The 14,778-nt window shown below is 56.7% G+C and overlaps 5 protein-coding genes across 5 annotated transcripts; 2 read left to right on the top strand and 3 right to left on the bottom strand.

Moving 5' to 3' along the window:
* Positions 1-431: 431 nt before the first annotated feature.
* Positions 432-4,113, top strand: PG986_012763 (uncharacterized protein; the record flags this gene model as incomplete). The annotated part of the gene is made up of 2 exons (XM_066848985.1): positions 432-3,896; positions 3,955-4,113. The coding sequence occupies 2 exons, from the start codon at positions 432-434 to the stop codon at positions 4,111-4,113; spliced, it is 3,624 nt and encodes a 1,207-aa protein (XP_066695681.1).
* An 859-nt stretch (positions 4,114-4,972) lies between these two features.
* PG986_012762 (cytochrome P450) lies at positions 4,973-6,859 on the bottom strand (the record flags this gene model as incomplete). Its single annotated transcript, XM_066848984.1, has 4 exons — positions 4,973-5,122; positions 5,187-6,041; positions 6,096-6,458; positions 6,521-6,859. The coding sequence occupies 4 exons, from the start codon at positions 6,857-6,859 to the stop codon at positions 4,973-4,975; spliced, it is 1,707 nt and encodes a 568-aa protein (XP_066695680.1).
* A 1,945-nt stretch (positions 6,860-8,804) lies between these two features.
* On the bottom strand, positions 8,805-10,577 carry PG986_012761 (uncharacterized protein; the record flags this gene model as incomplete). Its single annotated transcript, XM_066848983.1, has 1 exon — positions 8,805-10,577. One exon carries the CDS (start codon positions 10,575-10,577, stop codon positions 8,805-8,807), a length of 1,773 nt encoding a protein of 590 aa, XP_066695679.1.
* A 919-nt stretch (positions 10,578-11,496) lies between these two features.
* Positions 11,497-13,662, bottom strand: PG986_012760 (uncharacterized protein; the record flags this gene model as incomplete). The annotated part of the gene is made up of 1 exon (XM_066848982.1): positions 11,497-13,662. One exon carries the CDS (start codon positions 13,660-13,662, stop codon positions 11,497-11,499), a length of 2,166 nt encoding a protein of 721 aa, XP_066695678.1.
* Positions 13,663-14,068: 406 nt separating this feature from the next.
* PG986_012759 (uncharacterized protein) lies at positions 14,069-14,416 on the top strand (the record flags this gene model as incomplete). The annotated part of the gene is made up of 1 exon (XM_066848981.1): positions 14,069-14,416. The coding sequence occupies one exon, from the start codon at positions 14,069-14,071 to the stop codon at positions 14,414-14,416; it is 348 nt and encodes a 115-aa protein (XP_066695677.1).
* Between the last annotated feature and the right edge of the window lie 362 nt (positions 14,417-14,778).

Here is a 14,778-nt window from a genome sequence, read left to right as displayed (position 1 = left end):
GATCTTGACAGGTCAGTAAATAATGGATAACCACCGCCACCAGCACCTTCCTCCAGCCAACCAGCAATTGCGCGCGCGCGCGCCCCCCCTCCCTGTGATTGACTCTGCCGGTGCCAATCATACCCTGCTTGCTTGACTGGCCCGGCAGCTATACATGAGGGGGAAGCGACCTGCAACTGGCGGCCAGCAGCTTCTAAGTTCTGGGCGTGTCTTCTCACTGCCCGACCTCCAGCTTTTCCCCATTCTCTCGCATACGAACGAACCCCTAATACATAGTTCTTCGCGGTGGACAATAGACTCTACCCGCTTCAACAAACAAGCTAACGCAGGGGACTGGATTTAGAGATTACTAGCTGCAAACACCACCTACCCCCTTCCGAAACTCTCTGTACGGATTACGACCATCGCACCCGGCTCAATATCTTGTAAACATGTCGGAGTCCGAAGGCTTCGAGGTTGTCCAGCATGACGAGTCTGTCCTCTCAGGGGAGGAGACGACTGGCACCGCTGGTACGGGCGCAGATACTGGCGCCGAGTCTGCCGCAGAGACGGTGGCACCAGCATCAAAGCCCGCAGTGAAGAAAACAGCCAATGGCACCAAACCTGAAGGATCGACTGTCACGAAGCGCCCTGCTGGATCGGCCACCTCCACCCTTCGCCGGCCCGCTGCATCTGGTACCACTGCCGCGTCGCGAACATCAACCACGGCCGCGAAAACAGGATCCGGCATGGCCAAGCCTCCTACCCGACCGCCGGCCGGGGCTGCTGTGAAGAAGCCTGCGGGAACCTTGTCTAGCCACAGGTCACAGCCGTCCGTGTCTGAGGACGAGAGAAGAAAATCAACTCTGACCTCCGCTGCTGCCCGCCGCACATCGACGGTCCCCAGTGCGACGGCGTCATCGCCCTCAAAGCCTGCTAGGCCTCCTACTGCTCAGTCGACCACATCTACGCGACGACCCGCTGCGTCTGCTCCCAGCGCTGCTTCTCCGCGACCCAGCACTGTTAGCAGGGCTTCAATGTCCTCTACTAGCGCCCCATCGACACGACCAGCGGCATCTGCTACTCGAACTACCTCCAGCACGGGCACCGTTGCGGATGCGAAAAAGCGTCTATCTACAGCTGGCATCACGGGCACTACCACAGCTGCCAGACATGCCGCAAGACCATCTACTGCATCGTCGTCAACTGCCGCCGCGGAGTCTGCTAAAGCTGTGGAGGATCTGAAATCGCAGCTGACAGAGAAAGAAACCGAGATTGAGGCCCTGAAGACTCAGGTCTCCTCGTCCCAGGAAAAGATCAGCGAGCTCGAGGACAAGATCAAGACAGCCGCAAGCAAAGGTGCCCAAAACACCGGAGATGCTGCTGACAAGGATATTGACGAGCTGTTCGAATCTTTGGAGGGCGAGAATGCGAAGGAGAAGGAAGCCCTGAAGAACGAGGTCGCTGAGGCTTTGGAGAAGCTCAAGATTGCCGAGGCTGAGCTCGAGGCTCATAAGTCGCAGGTGAATGGCACGGCTGCCCCGCAAGAAGGCAATGATAGCAAGGTTGCGGAGCTTCAGGCCCAGCTCGAGGCCATTACGGCCGAGAAAGCAGCCATTGCGAAGGATAACGAGGGCGCATTATCCAAGGTTTCCGAGGAGCACGCTTCGAAGCTTCAAGAGCTTCAGAAATCGCTCGAAGAACAGCACCAGGCCGCTGTCGAAGCTCTCAAAGCTGCCCACGCTTCGGAGCTCGATGGCAGCAAGGCGGCCGCGGCCGACCACGAAAAGGCGCTCGAGGATCTGAAGGCTGCCAACGAGGCTCTCCAATCAAAGGTTGACGAACTTGCATCGTCGACCGAGAGTGCAGGGGCAGAAACAACTTCCAAGATCTCAGCGTTGGAGGCAGAACTCGCTGAGCTCAAGGCTACCTCCGAGCAGGATAAGGCTGCTTTGGCTGCTGCGCAAGCCGAGTCAGAAGAGTTGAAGACCAAGCTTGCCGAGGCTACGGAGTTGATGGAATCAACCAAGGCCGAGCTGGCCGCCGTTCAGGCCGAATTCACCACGCTCAAGGAAGACCTTACCAAGGCCCAGGAAGCCGCCAAATCCAGTGGTGACGTAACTGAGGAACTCGAGAAGCTTAAGCAGGAACATAGCACCGCGATCACACATCATGAGGCTCAGCTCAAATCCATCTCGGAGGATTACGAAAACGAGATTGAAAGTCTGAAAGGCGAAGCCCACTTTAAGCGAAAGTTCCAAGATCTCGAGGCCAAGCACGACGAATTGGTCAAGGAACATGAAGGCCTTACCGGCACTCATTCAGCTCTCGAATCCAAGCTCAATGAACTGACCGGTTCTCATGCAGACCTAGAGTCGAAGCACAAAGAGCTGACCGGTACTCACTTGAACTTCGTCTCCAAATATGACGAGCTGAATGGCACCCACGCCGATACAGCTAAAGCTCAGGCCGAGGCGCTCGAGGCAGCCAAAACCGAGCATGCTGCCGCTGTGGCTGCCCTGCAGAGCAGCCAGGAAGAGCATCAAAAGGCCTTAGATGCCCTTCAAGCCAGCCACGCTATGGAATTGGAGGCAGCCAAGAGTGGTACAACCGCGGATAAGGAGACTCAGCTTGCTGAGTTGGAGGAGCTGAAGGCTAGCCATGCCAAGGCCATCGAGGTCTCCAAGGCTGAGAGTGAAGCCAAACTGGCCGAGGAACTCGAGAAGCTGAACGCATCCCATGCTGCGGTCTTGGACTCGAACAAGCAGGATTTCGAGTCTCGCATCGCCGAGCTGCAAGCGAGTCATGCCGCCGAGCTCTCTGCTAAGGAGGCCGATGGCAGCGTTTCTTCCGAGGAGTTGGCTTCCCTGAAGCAGGCCCTCGAGAAGGCCCAAGCTGAGATCGAAGCAGCCAAGACGAGCCATGCTGAAGCATTGGAGGCCTTCAAGAAACAAAGCGACGAAGCCCATTCTGCCGAGGTTGAGAAGCTGATTGGTATGCAGTCAGAAGCGCTTGATGCTGCCAAGAAGGAGGCATCCGGTTCACACGCCGACGAAATCGCCGCCCTTGAAGCCAAGCATATCCAGGCCATCGAGGACCTGACGAGGGAGCACGAAGGCAAGCTTGCTGCCGCGGCAGCGGATCTGTCGAAGCATCAGTCATCTGCCTCCGAACACGAAGCGACGATCGCCGCTGCTCAGGAAGCCCTGTCCAAGGCGCAGGGACAGGTCGAGAGTCTGGCGGCTGAGCTTTCATCGGCCAAGGAGGCATCTGCCGGGGAGCTGGCGAAGGCCAAGGAGGAATTTGCCGGGGAGCTGGCGAAGGCCAAGGATGAGGCCGACGATTATAGAGGCCAGCTCGCTGAGGCAAAGATGATGAGGTTCGAGCTTGAGGCGGAACTCGATGCCGTCAAGAACCAGAGGCCAGACACATCGGTGGTCGACAACCTCAAGGCCGAACTGCAGGCGATGAAGCAGAGACACGATGAGGACCTCGCAAAGCTCCAGGCTGCGTCCCAGCAATCAAGTGGTGAGACCCAAAAACTCAGCCAAGAACTCGAGGCCAAGCACAAGGAGTTGGCGCTGCTCACTGAGCAGCACCAAGCCACCAAGCAAGACCTTGCTGTCGCCCAAAAGGAGTTTGAAACGCACAAGAACGAGACTGACGCAAAGATTAAGAAACACGAAGTTGACTACAAAGATATTTATGAGAGCATGACCGCCATGGTAGAAGAGGAACAGAAGAAGCTGGCAGCTGCTGTGAAGGAGGCCGACGAGATGAACGCGAAATTTGTGGCGCTGGAGGAAGAGCAGAAGAAGCTGGCAGGGGCCATCAAGGAGGCGAACGACATCAAGACGAGATTTGCCGAGATGGAGGCACATTTGAAAGTCAAGGACGCTGAGATCGCCGAGGCCAAGGTTTGTTGACCTTCTGTGCGAGCTATGTATGCGTGGTTAACTTGAAGCTATGTTTTAGGCAGCATCGGCGGCCAAACCGAAGGGCGGTCTTGCCCAGAGCAGGTTTGCCAACTCGGAGGACGGCACTGCCTCTGACCCATCATCTCCCGCGGGTGAAGGTGAGGAGCCCGAAAATTTCTCGACAGCCATGGCTTCGGTGCGCAGGACCCCCTTGTAACCCCCTTTGACACCTACCTGTATCACCTGCTCACTCCCACCCGCCAGTCCCGCTCAACCCAGTCGCAGTGTACTCCGTCGTAACTGTAGCAACTAATATGTGCATTTTACCTGTAGCTGGCGCAGTGTAACGTGACGCTCAAGCAGATGCAAGAGATCGACAACGATATGCGGGAAAGAAACCAGCGGTATGTTGACACGACTTTTCTTTCAAACTAGCCAGCTGGGGAGTGTTTACTAACGCGCGTTTGTTGTCTCTTTGCAGCATGCTGAGGTCCATCACCGAAGCGACGCAGGCAACGGCCCCCGACTCCTAGACGGATCTCGGTGTGGTATTATGGCATCTTTTCTCTGCACTGCGGCAACGACTGTTCGGCTACCTGTGGCCTTGGTAGCGGTCGATCTCACCCACCTCGCCCGTCATTACACATATTATTAATTCATCCAATGCCTTTTCTCTTCTTCACGACGTCCCTTTTCTCTCTCTTAATGAACGATGTACAGAGTATGACTACATGTTGTTGGCTCCTGGTGGGGGGCGACGGAATCGACGAAATCTCGGTTAGATTATTCAATGAAGCACTGTCCCTTTCTTGTATTCTACTCGTTATTGCATATATATACCCCGTTGCTCACTCAGGTCAACATTGCTTTCCTGCCTCGGACATTTACTGCTGATGACAGCCCCACGACTGTCCTGCATTCACGACTGCAACTCGCGTTGGAGAAACTCGGCATGGCCTCATACCGCTCACGAAATCCCACGTGTGCATCATTGCCCATCGGTACTCATTCAACATGTGTGGACACCTTGCAGTCTATCGTAAATGTCTTGGAACAATTCATAGAACACATGTCGTCTAGGCGTGTGCTGGCACTGTCACTTTTTCAGCATCATAGCCCTTTGGCCGTACCATCTCTCTGGGCTCGAACATAGCCTGGAAGTTCTGCTGCTTGACGAACCAAGCGTTGACAAGTTTCCACTCCTCATTGGGGTCCTTGAACCGAATCTAAAAGTCGCACTTACGTTAGCAAGAAAGACCGACAGCATACAGTGTGAAGGGGAAACTTTACCTCAAACCGCCGCAACAGACTCGGGACCACCTTGTAGATCTCCAGCAGACTGATGTTCTTGCCGATACAAGTCCGGCTACCCATGCCGAACTGGAACATCATACCGTTCATCTCGCGAATCTTCTTCTCCTGCTCATCGCGCTCGGCAGAGCCCGGCGCCGCCGTCTCCTCATCCACGAGCCAGCGCTCCGGGCGGTAGGCCTCGACGTCCTCGCCCCAGATCTCGGGCCGCCGGTGGATGATCCACGCGGAGCATCCGACAATGATGCCACCCTTGACGAAGTGTCCCGCAATCTCGGCGCCTTGAGGAGGCACGATGCGCTCGAGCGGCAGGCCGGCAGCCGGGTGCATGCGGAACGCCTCCTTGATGCAGGCGTCGAGGTAGGGCAGCTTCTGCGACTCGCCCCATGTGACGAGCCCCGTCTCGTAGTCCGAGAACTCGCCGCGGCGCGCAAATTCATCGAGCTCCTTCCGCAGCGAGTCCAGCGCCGCCGGGTTGCGAAGAAGGTAGTAGAAGACGCTGCCGAGGGAGATGGCCGTCGTCTCCGAGCCCGCAAACGCCATGGATACGGCCATGGTCTGGACCAGGGTGTCGCTCATGAATTCGGGCCGCGCCTCGCGTGCGGCCAGGAACTTGGAGAGCAGGTCAGGCGACTTGGTGTCTACCTTGGCGTCCGCCACGGGGAGGAGAGGGCCCCTGGGGTCATTGAGGTAGCCGGGGCCTAGGCGTTCGGCCATGCGGGTGCGGGCGAATTTCGCAACGGGGAATGTCGAGTCGATGAAACCCCACTGTGATAGCTTCAAGTAGATCGGGTTCTTCAGAAGAAGGCGATCGAGGAATGGGATTTGTCCGATCTTGTAGCTCATTAGACATGTCTTATCGTACGGTGTAAGAAAATGGGTACTCACAGGAGCAACATAGAGAAACAGTTTGCTAAGATAGCTGACTATGCCGTCAATATCCTCGTTGTTCTCTATGAAACCATGCCGCTTGCTGTAAGTAATCTCGCCGATCACATCAAAGGCGTAAAATTGCAGCCACTTGGTGAAGTCGCATCCGTCTATGTTGTTGGCGAAGAGTCGCTCTGTCTGGTCCAAGAAGAGCTTCGTGGTATTATCGACGAAAGGCTCGTACTGGACCAGCGCCGACATGCTGAATGCTGCGTTGATACATCGCCGGAACTGCGAATGAAAATTATTGTCTGTTGTGCTGAAGAGGGACGCTAGGCTGTGTCCCTTGACTACGGATTGTTGAACCACATAGAAGTCAGACTGTAGTATGCGAATCAGTATAAGCTATCTGGCGTTGTAGAGGTGGTAGATGATGGTTTTACCTTGACAAATCCCTTGTTGAGACCATATATGGTCTTAAGGGCCTTGGGGTCGGCGAACGAAAGTGAGTTGGGGCCTAGCCGAACTACATCGCCGTATTTGGCGTGCAGTTGCTGATGGGTGACTTCTGGTCGTTGACCATAGACATCCCAGAACCTCCACCAGTCTGTGAGCGAAGCCAGGAAAGGTCCTGGGTACCGATTCAAGCCGCGGTTGAGCCTGTTTTTGACGAGCCATCCTAGTGTCACCGCGATGATGATCGGAAGCCAGTACTGAGTGATGACGTTGAGAAGAATCGACCTGCTGGCACCGCCATGAACGGACTCGCCGTTTCGTTCCATGGTGTGTACCTCTTATCTCGGTCCAATTGTCACGGGGAAGAGTGCCGCTGGGTGGATGAAGGCCCTCGGGTCTCGGCGGTCTACAGTGGGTTGTTGAAACCCCTTATGATGAGTCGTCTCGTGTAGGGAAGTACGACGAAGTGGGCAAGCTGGGATGAGGAAGTAAATGAAAAGAAGTAGAGGATCAAGAAGGGTAGGGACGGATGTTCAGATATAAAGACACTTTGTCGAGACTGGCCATGTACTAGGTGGCCGCGGCAAGGTGCGGATGTAGTCTGGATACTGTATATGGGGTTATCGGAAAGCTACTTCTTAGTGGCCGCTGGCCAGGTATGCGGTCCAACCGAGCCGGTGGGATACCCTCGTTTCGCTCGGCCTGAAGACAGCCAGCTGTCGTGACTCGGGCCAGCAATGCATGTCAAGGACCAGGGCACTGAAAGTTTGCGAGTGAAGTACATTGATAGAGACCATCTCGGCATCAAGTGGCCTTCGAACATGCCGGCCGCCATAGACGTAGCTTTCCTTGTGTTTGCGTATAATGCATTCATTTCATAGCCCGCCCAGCAGGGCTGTTTCGACGATGGCTTCCAAGCCCGGGGTCTGGGCCACCATGGCAGACTGGGATGCGCGGCTCTCCAACGTCATTGGCGTGGGTGTGGGGGTGGGGTCGCTCGCATGACCGCGGCCAGCGGTCGGTAGGTGGCTTAGGGTGGAGGAGCATGGGAATAACGGGCTCGCCGCTTAGTCGTGACTGAATGAGACTGGGACTGGACAGCGGCCAGACAGCGTTGAAGCGATGCTGCTCTGCTGCTGACACCCACCGCGACGGCGTTGGATTGGAGGTTTCGGCAGATGTGTGATCCAATAGGCTGAGTGGAGGCGCGGCGAACTAGCAGCGGTTTCCCCAGAATTGGGAAATAGTGCAGGCCTTGCTGTGCCTTGGTACGATGGGGACGGTAATTCGCGGCGGGCAGGCGGGCAGGCGGGCACGCTGTATTGGCCGTTTGCCTCGGGCTGATTGGTGGAAGAGGCAGGTTGGGGATATTAATTCACCCTCAGCTGCCGGGCAGGCTTCCCAATCTCCAGCTGGGCCGGGGTTGGAAGGTTTTCGATGAAGCGCGATCATCTTGCATTTGCACATCCCCTTTGTGTCCGGATCTCCGCTGCTTGGTGACCGACCTCTTGTCACCGATGACCGTAACGAAAGCAAAAGTATACCTGTCTGGGCCCGCGGCTCGAAACACAGATCCACCCTCGGCTCTCAGGCTCGGAAAATGTCTCCTTGCTATCTCCTACCTTGGGGGGGAATTATCTCGAGCAATTGCCGCATGCCGGATGCGCACCTGCGCACCTTGCTCAAATGCACCGCGAGTCCTGCATAAAAGCGCTCCGCTAGACTGCTGCTGCCAACACTCGGCAGTTGTCAAGCAGACCAAGTTCGACCTGGGAGAGACTGCAATTGTCTCCAACTGCCACTTGTCCTTGTTGTTTTGGTCTTGGTCGCACCAATCTGCTGGCCGCTGGTGATGTTGTTTCCAAATCCAGGCCTTCCAATGTTGTTTCCACGTTGTGCAATCGAAAAGGAAAGTCGCAGTTGCAGACCAGCCAAAAGTTGACTCGGATGCACCTTCCATCTTCTCCGATAACAGCCCTTCTTAGGAAGTTGCACAGCATTGCTAATGTCGTATTATTGGTAAGGGCATGTTTGGATCCTGAGATTGGAACATGGCCTGGATTTGCTGGTTACATCTAGACGACATCGTATTTATAGTTCAAGTCGGACACTTTTTGGATTCACATCCGGTACAGCGCCGTAGGCAAAGCAATTTGTTCCGGAAACAACTGCGTCTATCTATGCCTCCCACCAAGGTCTCATCCATGCGGCATTGTTGAGAATGCGTAGTGCGGCCTATTAGGAGTTGCGTACCTACATAGGTACTTTCATCTACAGTTGGACCAGACTGACGTCCAAGATGCCCTCGGCAGTCTTCAGGTCCTCCACCACCGCCTTTCCAACAACGCCGTTGACCCCCAGGATCATAAGCGCTTCGTCGCCCCCTTTTCCGTTCAGGGCGGCAGCGGGATCTACCCCAGCCACGGCCGAGTCCACTCGGGTCAGGTCGCCCATGACTGCTTCCCCTTCCGACTCCAAGCTCGCGACTGTCATGAATCGGATGTTGATCCCGTGTTTCCCAAGCGCCGTGCCCACGCCCCCGATCTTTCCCGGCTCGTCGTAGTTGTGCAGAATAAGCAATGTGCCCTCGGGGGTGAAGCTGGCGGTGAACTTGTCCAGCTTCGAGATGTAGACTGTGTTGCCCGACACGTATCCCTCAATGACCTGCTCGCTCCGCTTGTCCTTATCGACAGAGCGCAAGGTCACGAGCGAGGCGAACGTCTGGCTATCGCTCGTCTCGTGCGTGTGCATCTCGTTGATGACGAGCCCCTTTTCCTTCGCAATGAGGTTCGCGTTGACAATGTTCACATCCCGACCTCCAGAGTCGGATATGGTCGAGACCAGCCCCTTGACAAGAGCTGCGAACAGGGGCCGCGTATTGGTAATGGACGCCAGATCACCCTGGTACACAAGCTCGAACTTGCGACCGCCAAGCATTTTGCCCTTGGCGCCGACGTAATGTTGTGTATACAGACCTCCCATCTTCTCAACCAATTTGACAAAGGGTTGAAGTTTCCTGTACTCTTCTGGCAAGATCAGCGGTGCATTGACGGCGCTGGTTGGAAGACCGCCTTTCAAGATGAGAAGCACCTGTCCGCATACGTCGAGACTGACATTTTCCTGGGCTTCGACCGTGCTCGCGCCTAAATGAGGCGTGGCAACGACTTTGGGGTGCTTCGCCAGCTGCGCAGCCACACTGCCCTCTTCGGGCGGCTCCTTCGTGAAGACATCAAGCCCGGCCCCGGCGATCCAACCCTCGTCCAAGGCCTTCAGCAAGGCGGCCTCATTGTAAACGCCGCCACGTGCGACATTCAAGACACGAGCAGTCTTCTTCATCTTCTTGAGCTCCTTCTCGCCCAGCAGATCCAGGGTGCTGGCGAGCAGCGGCGTGTGAATGGTCAAGAAATCCACCATGGGGAGCACTTCCTCCAACGTCGGCACCAGCTCGACGTTGGCCTGCCGCGCTAGGTCGGCGCTCGCGTAGGGGTCGACGGCCACGACCTTCATCCCGAGCCCGACGCACATGCGGGCGACCTTCATGCCGACCTTGCCGAGCCCGATGATGCCGAGCGTCTTGTGGCCGACCTCGACGCCGACGAGCTTGCCGCGCTCCCACCTGCCCTCCTTGAACGTCCGGTCCGCGCGCCCGATGTGGCGCGCCGTCGCGAGCAGGAGGGCCACCGTGTGCTCTGCGGCCGCCACGATGTTGCCCGAGGGCGAGTTGACGACGATGATGCCCTGCGCCGTCGCCGCGTCCACGTCGATGTTGTCCACCCCGACGCCGGCCCGGGCCACGACGCGGAGCTTGGTGCCGGCGGCCAGGATCTGGGCCGTCACCTTGGTCTCGGATCGGACGATCAGACCGTGGTACGAGGAGATGGAGTCCAACAGCTCGTCGGCGGAAAGCCCGGGCCGCAGGTCGACCTCGAAGTCCGAGGTGAGCATGGACAGGCCATCCGGCGACACTTTTTCGGGTACCAGGATCCGTGGCTTGCCAGGACTGCCGGTCGAGCCTCGCTCAACATGAACAGCAGTTGGCGCCATAGTAGCAATTGTTGGTTGAATTCGATGATAGGTGTTTATGGGATATTCACCCAAAGGGCTACAGATAGACGAGGTAGTTGTTTGTTTGAGGTCTATGCCGTAGTAGTTGGGGATTGATGAGTTGGAGTTTGTATTTCCAAAACATGACGTGAGTAGCCCGAACTCTGAGGTCGAGTCAACTTCCAAAGCTGTTGTTACTTAAGTGAGGGGTCTCTGCGTCGCCCTTTCCCCTTTCATTTCGCGGACGAGAGTCCTACATGTTGCTGCATGTACGCGCACGTCACTTCCTTCTAACTGGGCATAGATAATGAGGTTGAGACGGTCAGACTCCTGACCAAGCCGCTCAGATGCAAGTCGTCCTCAAGCGACATGCTCGCATACAGTTTCCTGGTCCAAGCGGGGAAGTCGGAACACTCTGCAGGCCATTAGGAGGTCACAGGCCTTCCGCCAGAAGCGCCCCTTATTGAAAATAGCACTCAAGGGAGCCCTTTAGGGGCAGTAGCAGAGTAGAGTCGTCCAATCGCAGCTGCATGATGCAGCAATCAGCCACTATGATTAGGAGTAGAGCTGCATCTACCCCGCAAACGTATTCGTGAAAGGGAGCGAGCCATAGTCTTTCCCCCACGCTCCCCAACGCTTGGCAGAGCGATGGGCAATACCCTGGACCACGCGACCAAGTACCAGTATCTAGCAGTCAAGGGGATAAGTAAGCAGTGTATGATGGATGCATCTTGAGGAGCGCGAGCCAGGGTAATATAAGTATCTGTCTAGTATGAGGCTAAGAATATACAGCGGAGATGTGCAAATCTGTCATCTCACGGACGTGACTCTAAATCTATATGCTACATGGCGATGTGACATTTACAACAACAGTAATGTTGAGATAAATCGAGCAGCTCGTTCCGTCCACTGCTTCACTTTACTTGACGTTGGCAAACTTGGCCAGGAAGGGATCCTCCTCCACCTCCTCCTCCTTGGGCCGATCCTTCGTCATCCGCTCCGCCTTCTTCTGCTTCTTCGCCTCAGCCTTGGCCTTCTTGCCCTTAAGCTGCCGTTGCGCCGTATCGATCTGCTCAAACGACTCGGCGAACGAGCGGCTATCCAGCCGCTCTTCCGCATCCTCGTCGCGGTCACGAGCAGCAGCACCGCCGCGCGAATGCGACGGCCGCGCCAGCCCCATGGCCTCCTGCTCGGCCGCGCGCCGCTCCTGCTCGGCCTGGACCAGCTTGCGCCGCTCCTCCTTCTCGACGCGGTCGTCGGCGATCTCGAGGGCGCGCTTCTTCATCGCCTTGGCCTTCTCGCGCACCTTCTTCTTATGCTCCGGGGTGAACTTCTTGCGGCTCACGAGGGGGTTGAAGATGGCGTTGCGCTTTTTCGGAGGCGCACTGCTACCAGCATTCGCCAGCTTCTTTTCTTTACTGGGATCGTGTTTCGAGGACTTGAGGCGCGTCTTGACGTTCGGCAGGCTCCGAGCTCGTAGCTCGATGATATATTGATGGGCCAGGCTATGAAGCCTTTTAGACTCTTCATCCTGGACCGGGTCATCGCGCGCCGCGAGTTCGGCTTCTACAACCTCACGTCGGACATCTTTGACTTCTTTCGATTCTCGCGGTGGCCGCTTGAGACCTGCGGTTGTGTGAAGACCTCGTGACTGTGTACGACGATTTGATGAGGGAGCTGCTCGTCTAGAGGGTCTGGATATCGAGGAGGGAGTCATCCGCCTGGAGGGTCTAGCGAACGCGGACGCGGTTGGTCGCGGAGGTGCCCTAGATTCTGAAACAAGAGGTGCCCGAAGGCTATCCCGGGTTTCTTTCTGCGTCCACGCTGCTTGCTCCAACGACGCCCACCCCGAGTCCCCTTGGGGCTCAGGATCTCGTGGTTTGGAGGGGATACTGTGGGAGACTTGTGACAGGTACCTCTCGCGCGCGGCACGTTCCAGATCAGTCCAGGTCGAGCTGTCGTCCAGGTCGGATTTCGGTGCTGTTACAGCCTCGCTAACACCAGGGGTTGGTGGTGACCTTGTCGTAGGCGCCGGTCGGATCTCCAGGTCGTCGAATGACACAACCTTCCCACTCCAGCTCTTGGGGTATTCGGGCTCTGGGCGCGCCTTCTCTTCTATTAGCCCGGCAAGGCGTGCAACTGCGAGCCGCGCAATGTCGACACTAGCAATGCCTACTTCCTTCTTTGTTGCACCCACGGCCGTCACGAAGAAATCCCTGTCCCACTGCCAATCGCTCTCGGGGTCCGTTGCGGCCGTGTCGCGCATGAAGGCCCAGAGGGTCTGGCAAGTCTTCTTCAGCATCTCCTCATGCTTGACCTTGTCGGCCTTGGTCAGGACGATCATAGTCTTGAGCCCGGCCTCGCTCAGCATCTTGAGCGCCATCAGGTCGCCCTGTTTTGGGCCGACCTCGCCGTCGATCAGGACGACGGCGCCCTTGATCGACTGGCGCTTGTTGAGGTAGAGCGTGATGTTCTTGCCCCACTCCTTGAGCGATTTGTGGCCGTAGCCGGGCATGTCGACGATGAAGAGGCTGTGCTTGGGCATGTCCTCGGTCCGCTTGACGTCGGTGTCGGCGGCGAGCAGCTGGACCGGCGGGGGCGGCGGGCCGAAACCGTAGGCGTTCATAGCCCGGGTCTTGCCCGCCTTGGCGCTCGTGTGCGCCAGCTCGTTGCCCCGCCGGTTTGCGAGGGCGTTGACAAAGGTCGACTTGCCGACATTGGAGCGGCCCAGGATGCAGATCTCGGGGACCTGCGTGTTCTTCTTGAGCGAGTAGAAGTCCGAGGTGCCGTGGTAGAAGGTGGCGGGGTTCCGAGTGAAGAGGGCGTTCAAGTCGGCGTGCAGGGTCTTGTCGGGCGTGGGGGACTCGAGAAGCTGTTCGACGGGGACTTCGGTCAAGGGCAGGTTAGGCGTCGGCGGTATGACGAAGGCGCCCACTGCCAGAGGTCGGCGGCTGGCATACGAGCGCCATATGATCTCGAAGCCTCTATTCGTAGGCCATAGTGCAGTCGAATTGGGCGATGTGAGCAGCAAGGGCCGCAGAGCAGGTGGCATGGCCAAGAGTGCCCTCAATTGGCGAGGCGCCATGCTGGAATCGCATGCAATATAATGCACAAGTCGGGATTAGACCAAGCGGGCCGCTATACTCGCATAATGGGCAATAATCCAATATGTACAAGAGTAGTCAATGCCGGACAGCATTGCTCTCGAAGTTCGTCATGTATCGCATACGCAAATGTACGTTCGATGCGACAATACAATCAATGGCAGTGCTGCTGTGCTGCAAGACGCTCCAACCAAATTATTAGCAGGCTGTGGCTGGCCGAGCTGCCCGCCGGAGCTTCTATCTTATCGCATCTAATCGCCGGGCCTGTGGCGCGACCTTGAAGCTCTAACTTTTTGTGTGTCGCAATCCCGCATCAACCCGCCCATTCTTCGCGGCCACCAAAGACTCAGTCCCCGACGTCAATCGCAAACACGCCCAATTACAACCATGTCGTCGTCACAAGCCACCATGCGCTCCCTCTACCGCAACCTCCTGCGCGAGCTGCCCCCGCGCCCGGGCCAGCCCCGCTCCCTTCTGCACCACCGTCTCCGCGAGTCCTTCTCTAGCCAAGCCTCTTCTTCCTCGCAGCAACACCCCAGCATCGCCGCCGAGCAGACCGATCAGTTCGTGCAGTACCTGAAGGCGCAGCGCCAGTACGTCACCCTCATCGAGCGCTACAACCCGGGCATGGGCATGGACGAGGAGGAGCGCACGCGGCTCACGGCGAGGAGGGTCGGCATGGATCTGCCGGTCGAATACTCGGCCGAGGATGATGTCGATGGCGAGAAGAAATAGAGGCACGAGAGAACAAGACAGTGAAACATGAAAATAAGAAGCCGGAAGTTATATACCGAAGCCAATTGGTCCTTGCGCTTGGTTTTATACTCGAGTCGAAAATGGACCACCACCAGCATCACCACCCCGCGTCGATACCACGAGTTTTACAAATAATGGGCCAAATCGAACGTTTCCCGGGATACATGAACTGGTATAAGGAGCATCACCAACATGGAGGGCCCAGTATCCGAGCATCTGGGGAAACACCACTTTGCGAGTCGTTCGGCTGGTTACCATGGGCAAGACCGGCCGATCTATGTACAATTTATAATGCATACTGCATATGTTTTAAAGGATGTCAGTGCCCGTCGGTCTGACTT

This window comes from Apiospora aurea (assembly GCF_038362705.1).
Source record: "Apiospora aurea strain CBS 24483 chromosome Unknown utg000008l_segment0_segment0, whole genome shotgun sequence".
In the NCBI taxonomy this organism is placed as follows: Eukaryota; Fungi; Ascomycota; class Sordariomycetes; order Amphisphaeriales; family Apiosporaceae; genus Apiospora; species Apiospora aurea.
This window is presented reverse-complemented; position numbering and strand designations above follow the sequence as displayed.